The sequence below is a fragment of the Chrysoperla carnea genome, chromosome 5 (assembly GCF_905475395.1).
Source record: "Chrysoperla carnea chromosome 5, inChrCarn1.1, whole genome shotgun sequence".
Taxonomy (NCBI): domain Eukaryota; kingdom Metazoa; phylum Arthropoda; class Insecta; order Neuroptera; family Chrysopidae; genus Chrysoperla; species Chrysoperla carnea.
The window spans coordinates 60,511,325-60,522,042 of NC_058341.1; the positions used below are offsets into that span (position 1 = coordinate 60,511,325).

A 10,718-nucleotide genomic window follows, 5' to 3' on the forward strand; every position below is an offset into this window, starting at 1 on the left:
TGTTTTTGAGCACAATGTGGGCCAATGTTCTTTAGATATCTTAAAAATAATATAGACTTGGTGTACTAACGGTGCTACAAAAAAAAAAAAATTTTGTAGTTCTAGTATATTGTAATAACATTAATAAATTTTAAATTGTTTCACTTTTTTTCGCTGACTGTGCACTCAACAATTTCTGACTTTATTTTGAAAGGTAATCGTTTGAAGGTACTTAACAAAATCATATTCGTGCGAAGTAGTGTTTATCGATTTACCCCATAAAATTCAATAGTTTTTTTAACGTACCATTTGTGTATTTGAAACCAATAAAACATAAAAACTTTTTGTCGTTTAAAAATTTTTTTCATATCTCTATCAGTAAGTGTTGACTTTAAAAAAAAAACCTCGGGAATTTCTACATAGTCCTGACAACCTTTTTTTTTTGTTCAATCGTTTCTTATCGAGTTACAGCTCAGTCTTAAATTAAATGAGACACACTATATAGTGAGTGCTTAAAGGTAGTAAGAGCGCTAAGACAAGTTTAGACGTGTGATGAAATTATTTGTACCTACCTTATTTTCAACTTTGATGATGCATTTTGTTATAACTTCAAGAATGTAGAAGAAAACTAAGATTAAAATCTTACGATATCTGCCTGGATTTTTGAAATAACTAAAGCTAAATAATTAAACAATATTTTCAATTTTCGATATTTTGAAAATTACTCCAGATATCGAAAAATTTTATTATTAGTTTTTGTCTCATATTGTCAAGTTATAATAATATAAATCACCACCAAAATTGAAAAAATATATTTTTTTAAATTTGTGTCCCCACTACTGTGCTTATACATCCTCAATTAGTCGGGCTTTTTTGTTTTGAACAATTTATTAAGATTTTAACTTTAATTTAAAGAATTTATGAATTTATTTTTAATTTCCACCGACTAGTTTAAGAGAAATCTATGAAAACATATAAGCCATCTATCGTTTTCCCATATAAAACCAATGTAAAATATGCCCAATTTTGAATTCATTTATTTATTTAAATAATCGGGCACCCCCCCCCCTTAAAATTTTCAGAATGGATTTCGATCTAGTCCAACTTCATATAATAAAAAATCAAGCCTTTTATCCAAAATTACTCTGGTGCTCGTACATCCCCAAACGAATGAAAATTATTAACGTTGTCACTCTCAGGTTAATTGCTTTATCGCCACAATAAACACGGTGCTAAATGCAATTTTAAACAAAGATAGTATTGTATAATGAACCTAATTACAAGTAATTTTGCTGCAATAGCTTCAAAAATTCTTTTTTAACTGTAATGACTATCAATTGAAATGAACAAATTTTAATGACGTTCACGCGTACAATATAAAATATTTGAAGGAAATTCTCAACAAAAGAAAAATGACACGTACAAATACAATTTAAAATTTTAAGAAAATTGATAATTTTTCTTCCGATAAAAACCGAATATTTTACATTACAATATGAGAACGATTTGTTATGTAGATAAATAAAAAGATTAAATTAAATGACAGAATTATGTTGAAATGAAAAAGAAAAATTGTGTGAAATGGTGGTGTACGTACATACTTTGTTTGATAAATCGTTCTTAAAATACTGAACCACAAAGAAACTAAGACAACATTAAATTAAAAATTGTTGTCAACATTTATTTATTATACCATGTATGTATGAAAATACATAGTATATTAAGTTTAGTCCCAAGTTTGTAACGCTTAAGAATATTGATGCTACGAAAAAAATTTTGGTGTAGGTGTTTTCTAGCCTGTTTTTACCCATGGGGACCACCATGCGAAATTCTTCACGGGTCAACTAGTGATACTTTAATACTCCAATTGGCACCACGAAAAGTCCATTTTGACAGCCTTAAGGATGTATGAGCACGGTAGTGGGGGCACAAATTTAAAAAAAATGATTTTTACAATTTTGATGGTGAATTATGTTATAACTTGAAAATATAAGAATAAAATTAGGCAAAAATTTTTCGATATCTGGCGTAATTTTCAAAATATCGAAAATTGAAAATTTTTTTTAATTATTCATCTTTCGATATTTGGAAAACCAAGACAGATATCGAAAAACTTTATTCTTAATTTTCGAATATATTCATGAATTTATAATAAAATTCATCATCAAAGTTGAAAATAATGGACTAAGAGCCAGCGCCTGCCAGACATACGTTAAAGTGTAAAAGCGGAAAATTTTTTTGCGTATTCTCACTGGTGTAGGGCACAATCTTTAGGGGTTACAAACCTTGACTAACGGTGCCTTTGGTAGGTATCAGGTAATCTAGGGGCGTAGTACCTGAGCTCTCTCACGTTAAATTATAAAAGTTGAAATTTACACTGAGTGTTCAAATGACCATTCTAAGTCAATATTGAAAAGGCCAGAACTATCCGAATGGCCTAACGTTCCCCCAGACGCGGTAGAAGGTCAAATGCACAAAATACACAATCTACATTTTCTTCCATGATTATGAACTTATTACACTGCAATTTTGCTTCTAAAATTTTCTTTCGAAACACTACCTTCGACTTAAATATTAAAATATTATAGTGATATTTCGTTGAATATTATTAATACTACAGGTAATATAGAAGCTAGTTACTCTTGTCTATAATGCATTAATTACAGGTTTTATTTTATTATTTGAATATGTTCGGCATCACGTACTGAATGTAAATGCACAAAATCCTTACAAAAATAGGCGGAGGGAGTGCCTCCATTTTAAGGAAAACCGTTTTAGGCTATATCTGTATAATCGTGCACTTTAGACCAAAAATGGTAATAAGCTTTATTGTAGATAATTAAATTACCTACCTTTTTTGTAAACTAATTCTTTTTATAGCACTAACCGTTTATGACTTATACTACTATGACGATTTACTCATTGAATATTTGACCGATATGTCTTCTAATATTTGTTTAAACAAGAAAATGATAATAACTTAACTTTTAAACCTACAAATTTCCTTAAAGTTAGTCAAGGTTTGTAACCCCCAAACATTGAGACACCACGTGAGAATACGCAAGAAAATTTTCAGCTTTTATACTTTAACATATGTCGGGCAGGCGCTGGTTCTTAGTCCAATACAAGAATTGCTCGGCTAAATATATAAGATGAAGTCCCATACTTTAATCGGAAGTTTACTCCAGAGGCTAGAGAGACTACGAAGTTAATAGCATTCACAAAATATAGATTTTAAGCAGAGTTAATGATAGCTCCGAGCACAATATTTCGCCGCGCCATATATTTTTACATTATATTGAAAAGTGTCACAACTAGACCCAACATATGAAAATACGAAACAAAGTTATTCTTTTGAACGCGCCATCTCGACAAGTTCTACTAGATGAACATGTTTGTTCGATTATAAAAATACTATCTGTGCAAAAAAGTAAGTTCATTAGTAAAATATAAAAACGTAATTAAGCCATGTTTGAAGACAAATTAATAATTTAGTAGAAAATTCTTTTAAATTATACGGTTAGCAAAATGCTAATTGTTAAAATAATAAGAGTTTAACAAATTTCGTTGTAATTTTCGATTCAATTTCTGTGAGTCTTAGTGTATTTCCAATAACATCATTTTATTTTTATTTATAGATTAAATCAATTAATTGAAAATGAAAACATAGAACTGAAGAATCAAAGTAATTATTTAATTTATTCAAAAACATGTTTTTCAATTTACATAAGATTTCATCATGTCGTTTGCTTCTTTTCTTTTTTACTAGAAGAAGGAAAAATCTTTATTAATAATAATTGTCATCTAGTTTAAAACAGAGACAAAGGAAGTCAACTTTTAATGCAGAAAAATTTATTTTCAATTACTGAATTCAATAGAGTGTATAAGGGGCCATTCATTAATTACGAAAGCATGATTTTGACGATTCTTGACACCCCCTCACCCCACATAAGCATTCGTAAGATTTCGATAAACCCCTTCCCCCTTCTTACGTGAGATTCAATCCCGTTTTGCCGAATAATAAAACGTTGTTAGAAAAGGACCAGTTACACTAAAACTCACATGTAAATTAAAGATTTTTATTCTTTAGCAGATAATTTAGGATTACATTATTTCTAATATTAAATTTCAACCCGTAAAATCTTGCATAAGAAAGGGCCTAACCATCCCCCCTCCAACTCTCACATAAGTACATGAATAGATTTTGTAAAACCCCCATTTCCACAAAAATGCTTACGTAATTAATGAATTAAGAAGTCGGCTTTAAATTTTCAACTGTTTTACCTCCATGGATAAAGTTCCGGAAGTATTATAATAGACAAAAAAATCAGTGTACAATTTTTCAAAGAGAGTGAAATGTATTTTTAAACATCCTCGAGTTCATTTTGACTAATTCCGGAAAGACGTCTGGATTATACGGATCACAAGGATAATACAAATTTTGTGCGTATCCTTCATTTCCTAAGACTTTACACGTTTCTCATACAGGCATCTAACACTCTGAGCGGCCTTTAACAGACAGACAGACAAACGGAAATGGACTCATTATTCGATGTTATGAACTCCTTTACCAAAATTTTGTCCATAAATATTTTTAAGCGTTTCAAACTTCGGACTAAACTTAGTATACCTTGATGTATTTCATATATGGTATAAAAATCATATATGTTACTCAATTTAATTCTGTTTTTCTGTTATCTCTGGAGAAAGTGGTATATGTACATACTCTTGGGTAATGTATCACGGACACCTGATATATAGGAACAGATAATCGAAATCGAACAATATATATTGTTATCTATTTTTTTTCCTCAATATATTTTCACTTTTAAACTGCTGTATAGATAAGGAAGAAATCTTTATAATTGTAGTGGAAGATTATTCATTTGACTTTCACGTACATGTTTCGGATGCAGTAAATTTATGTTTTCATTGATTTAGTATATTGAGTAACGATTGCAAGTTTTGTCAATTGCATTGATTAGTGGGTTTAAAAACAGGAATGGAGATAATGCTTTCACCATTCATGTGTGTAATAAGAGTTATCTCACGAGTTGCTTATTTTTAGTTCAACAAATTAACTTGTCTAGCAAATATTAAATCAACACAATCTTTTTCCTGATCAGTTCGGCATTTGAATTTAACTGGTTTAGAAATTACTGCTTTACCTAAACGTTTGAACGTATAAGATTAAAAACACTGGTACTCGAAAATTTAGACTTGCTACTGAGACTCTCAAGGAAAATTTTTTATTAAAATAAGAAAATTTTTTCGTAAATGTGATTTTTAATTGTTTTGTTGCATTGTTATCTCATGTTAGGCGTGATTTTCCTTCAAATTTTAACGGCGTGTGCATTAGGCTTTCAATTACTTATATTTAAAGTTTTGAGATGTCTTAATATTTTGCTTGCGGGACACAACTACCTTAAGTTAAAATTATATAATTCTATGGAAACGATTAATTACATTTTTAAGCACTTTTAATAAACTATAAGAAATTTTAGTCAATTTTGAGTAAAAATAAGAGTCGTTTGTATCTTATTTTTACTCAAAAAAATGGATTCTTTTTTTATTAATATTGATTCCACAATTATTGAACCAAATATTATTTTACCCATCGAACTCCAAACAATAGAAATAGTAAAGGATTTTAAAAAAGAGTCTGCCATAGATTTATGTAAACATACATCACTGAATACACAAAATGAAGAACTTGAAGAAACAGAGGAAACATATGAAAATACAATGCCTATTAGACCAAAAATTGAAATACGGCCCCCTGAACCACCATCTACAGGCATTATTTTAAGTCGCTCTCCATTTTTTTCTGAGGCCAGTTCAAGAAATCGTGATCCAGAACAACCAGCAATGATTCAAGGTGATAGTCAGGTAAATTGTTTTTCTTTTTACAACATTTATGGACCACCACTGACAATGGAAGGGTTAGCGACCAAAATTAACATATTATAATTATTATTATTTATAGATGGAGATACATGGACGTAGCGAAAAATGGAAAGATCAAAATGAAAGGCATAGATTTGTTGTTCGAGTATTAGCAATTACTTTGATGGGTCTCGGAATAACTACCATGTTTTCCGTTTTTATGTTATTGAGGTGATGTCTTGTAATTTCGGTCTTTCAAGCTAGTACAATAGTTCCTTCATACAAAACAGTAATGCATGCTTGGCCACGCAAGCTTTATGCCCCAGTACAATTACATAAAAGTTACCTCGGAATTTCCAAGGACAGTGCCGATTTTTTATTAGCCCGTCAGTACCTAAGACCAATATAAAAATATTTTTATTTGTATTACTCTGTAATAATTAGAGCTTGACTGATCTATATATGTAACTTTTACATATTTTTCCGATTACAACCCTTTTGAATCGTTATATCTCTGAAACGGTGGCTCTTGGGAAAAAATAGTATGGAAACATGTTTCATGTTTAATTATCTGATCTACAATTTTCGTTTGAGTTAATTTTATGATAAAACTGAATGTTTTGCTGAAAATGGAGAAAAACCCGATATAGTGACATTGGACCCCACGTAATTTTTTTTCAACCAAATTTAAATTTCATGAATATTCCCTATTTTTGACATCATTTTAAAGCCAAGGACCTGCGAAAATTGGCCATGGATAGATACCCTTCGGATAAGAAAAGTGGCTAGTATCCAAAATTATGGTGGTTTTTGTTATGTTAGCTACAAAGAGAATTATCTTTAGTGTAACGTTTAATCATTATAACAACAATTCAATGAATTTTTATTTTTTCAGCGATCCTTTTTTACGGCTACTATATAGTCCACCGTTGTACATAATTCTATTAGTCTCAGCAGGGTACGTAAGAAACTTTAGTTTTATTTTTTCTATAATTCAATCGAATTTATATCATAATAAATCGATTTTCTTAATAGAAAGTATCAAGCTCAAAGTTTGCAAATTCATTCTTTAGGTCATTCTATGCATTAGCTTAAAAGCACATGTGTACAATGTACAATTTTCTCGTACATGTGCAATGTCTCATGACGGGTCTATAGTTAGCGTCTTAAGAGATTTCACTCTAAAGATCTCCAAATCGTATTTGAAAAAGCTATAATAAAACTTAATAAGAACTTGTTACCAGCACATAATCAATAGTTTAAAGAATGATTAGATATATAAAATTTGATCAATAGTATCTTTGCTCTCTCAAGTCTCTTCAACCCCATTTAACGCACGTATTTGGGCCTCAATGCTGACCTTACGCACTATATAACATATGTATTCAGATCCTCTAAATACGTTTAAGAAAATATTTATAGGTTAGCAAAAGTATATAGCTACCTCTTAAGCGGAATTTTACAAACCTGTTTATTTTTTTTTTTTATAAACTGATTAATTATCCTTTTTTTAAATGAATCAAATTCATTCAGTGTTGCTCCGCGATATTCAAGGTGTCCCAAAAGCAATTTTCATCAAAATCTTTATAAGCCAGTCTCCTGGTAGTCAAAAGCGGGCACGTTTAAAAAAAATTGCGAATGACTGAAAGTTCTTTTTTAAGGGGAATTTTCTGCGCTAATAACGAATTCCTAGGTCATTTTGTTCCCCGAGCTGTGGAAAAAAAATATGGCCATTTTTAAGCGCGAAAGAATTTAACATGGAAATTTCGGTTTTCTTTAGTCTAGCGAACTCTTGCCTTTGAACGGGAACATTGAAAGAAATCGTACTAGGAATTATTTCCCGGCGGATGCACTTTCTCCTTTAAAATTAATACTTTCTCGTTTAAAATTAAAAAGGAAATTTCTATTTTTAATATTAACAAAACATAGCTTTTGTAAGATTTCGTATACGCTCAGTAAAATCACGCAAACATTTATTATTAATGTTTTTTATAGTTTGCTGTCAATAATAAGTCTGGGTATCAGTTGTTTTTGTAATAAAATTACATTACGTGGTCCATACGCGATCTTACATTATTTTGTGTGGGTGCGTATATTTTAAATAGTTTCACGTAGGTTAAATCCAGATCTAAACGACCTTTTCCCATTGGTATAACCAATTAATGTATAAAGGGTAGTGTCCAAATCATGTAATGTAATAATAAATAAAATTTTAAAAATCGGACTCCAACACCGGCTACCTATTTTGTAGCCCCGAAATTAAAAAGTAAGCCACAAAAGCTGCGGTTTAAAAGGATAATTTAAATAATCTAGGCTAGGCTATACCGTTAAAAATAGAAGCGTGAAGTTTGGAAAGTAAATTACTTTTATTATGCAAGCGTCATTTAAGAAAAGGTTTTTCGAAGTTCCAATGTTATTAAAGTTATTTTACTAGATCCACTAATTTTAAAGTGTTACCAAATGTAGATCGTTGTCTTTGCCTCAACCTTTCATAGACATTTTGTATACTTCATGTATGCAAAAGAGAGAAAAAGTCGTTTGGATCGGAATAGTTGACTAATTTCAAATTAATTTCATTGGAAACAAAATTTAGGTTTATATTCTAACAGTAATGGTGTTGTACACAATAAGTGTCTCTCCCATCGAGAACGTTGTAATTGCTCTTGCTACCACTGTTTTCATGGTTGGAATAGCTTTATTAATTATTCGGTTTGTGAAGGTAAGAATTATAAAATTTATGAAAACAATAGAAAACAACTCAAACCATTTAATCAACGCATATTTGCATATGCTTTTTTTTCGCAGTAGCGAATCAGTTATTGCAATAAAGCGTGAATTCTGCGGTATATTTATTATAAATACCCTCCCCCCGCAGATCATGATTGAGATCTCTAGAGAACTCTAGGATATTTCATATCAAATTTCGATTTCTATAATTGGGGGGAAAATCGAGGTGGCTTATAAGAAATATTTTTTAATTAAGTAGTTGGATAAATCGAGCGGATTTTGATAATGAATTCGATAAATTTTTTCAAAAGGCTGATTTTATTTAAATTAGTTTGTTTTGTTGTAAGAAAAATCAGAAAAGGAGTTTTCCGGTTCCAAACGATCAGCGCGAATTTCAACACGCGGTTTTATCTCCACATTGTTTTCTATGGTGACTTTTTCTTGGATATCTCAAATCTTCTATTGATCGGATAGAGACGAATAAAAAATAATTGTTTGTTAAGAATTTCTGCATCGACCTTGTCTGCTATCTAACATAGCAAAATAACCTCAAAACCGTAGGAAAACCGCTATAATTGCACATTTTTAACTTTGTCTGATAACTTGAAGAAATTGAGTTGAAATTTTGGAAAAAGATATAACTTATCATCATAAAATAAGATGCTAAATTTTAGCCCGATACATTTACAAAAATTTCAACAGTTCGTACGGTTTAGGCAAATCATCGGGGTTTACTTGTTTTAAATTGCAAGTTTTATATGTACTTTCGGATAGTACGAAAATTTTTTTTCTCAAAACCTGATTATGAGTCGTAACATAGCAAAACAAAATGCAAAAATCTCGAAAAAAATCTAGATTTACGGATCGTTCCGGAACCGGAAGACTCCATTTCTGTATTTTTTACAACAGAAATTTATCGAATTCATTATCAAAATCCGCTAGATTTATCCAACTAGTATATCAAACATTTATTTAGTTCGATTTTACAAAATATGTATGGATCGTGATGGTTGGATTGGCAGTAGTATTTTTTGCAATGATATTAGTATCGATCCTGTCATTCTGGTTAAAAGTTACCATGGCTAGAGCAATTATAAGTTTCATTGCTGCAGTGTTAATTTTCTTTGTAAGTGTATTATATTTTCTTATTTACTATTTTTTTTAAATTATCAAAGAGATATTTTGTAAAGTGAAATTACCATTAGCTGCTGGTAATGCGTGAAAATTTTTAAATGTCCGGCAACAAGTGCGTAGCACGAGATGGACAATCGCAGAAGTACATTAATAATGCGTTAACACACGTATATCTTAAAAAACTTTATCTACGAAAGAAAAATAGAAAATTAAAAAGTTACTGTAGTAACTAAATTTATTATCGCCCTAGTGAGGGAATTAATTCATTTTCACACTAGGGCGGTAATCAACTATTCTTCCCATGCATACTGATTGAGAAAAGTATTTCTTTTCTCACGGGCGCAGGTAAAAGATAATCAATCAATGGCAACGTGAAAATACTATTTGACTATACGATATAATTTTCCACAGGCCCAAAATTATTGTTATATTATATCACACTTATATTATAAACTGCTTATCAATTATTTTAGGTCCTTATCATAGATTTACAGATGGTTATGGGAGGACGTCGAATAGAATTAGACACAGATATGTACTGGTTTGGTGCGCTATGTCTTTATACGGATATTGTACTTCTTTTCCTTTATCTTCTCGATGCTCTTAATCAGAGCTCTTCTTAGAACGTTAAGAGCCTAATGATGTTATTTGATTTACACTATAGTACGGTTTCCATATTATACACCTTATCAATTTACTATTGGTTTTCACGATTACGCTCCGCAAGACTTAGTTTTATTAACGCTATAGTATAAATCAAACTTTGAATGAAATGTGGTTTTATGTATTTTGTTGTAAAATTTTGGAGTAAAACTTTTAGATAATATCTACAACAGTAACTGTTTTTTGCGGCTTATTATGTTTATCTAACTATTTTGAAAATTATTCCAAGAAAATTATTTTTAACATTTAAATGGGCGTAATAAGGAAATAACATATCCTGTCCGATGGCTTCTATGGTGGTCCCAGAAAAATATAAGTGGTGTATGTTT

General features: G+C 30.4%; 1 protein-coding gene across 1 annotated transcript; it reads left to right on the plus strand.

Annotated features, from left to right (window-relative positions):
• The first annotated feature begins 5,511 nt into the window (after positions 1-5,511).
• On the plus strand, positions 5,512-10,444 carry LOC123300894 (protein lifeguard 1-like). The gene is made up of 7 exons (XM_044883557.1): positions 5,512-5,868; positions 5,966-6,096; positions 6,761-6,823; positions 7,861-7,951; positions 8,459-8,584; positions 9,569-9,718; positions 10,200-10,444. The coding sequence occupies exons 1-7, from the start codon at positions 5,536-5,538 to the stop codon at positions 10,347-10,349; spliced, it is 1,044 nt and encodes a 347-aa protein (XP_044739492.1). The 5' UTR covers positions 5,512-5,535; the 3' UTR covers positions 10,350-10,444.
• Positions 10,445-10,718: the final 274 nt, after the last annotated feature.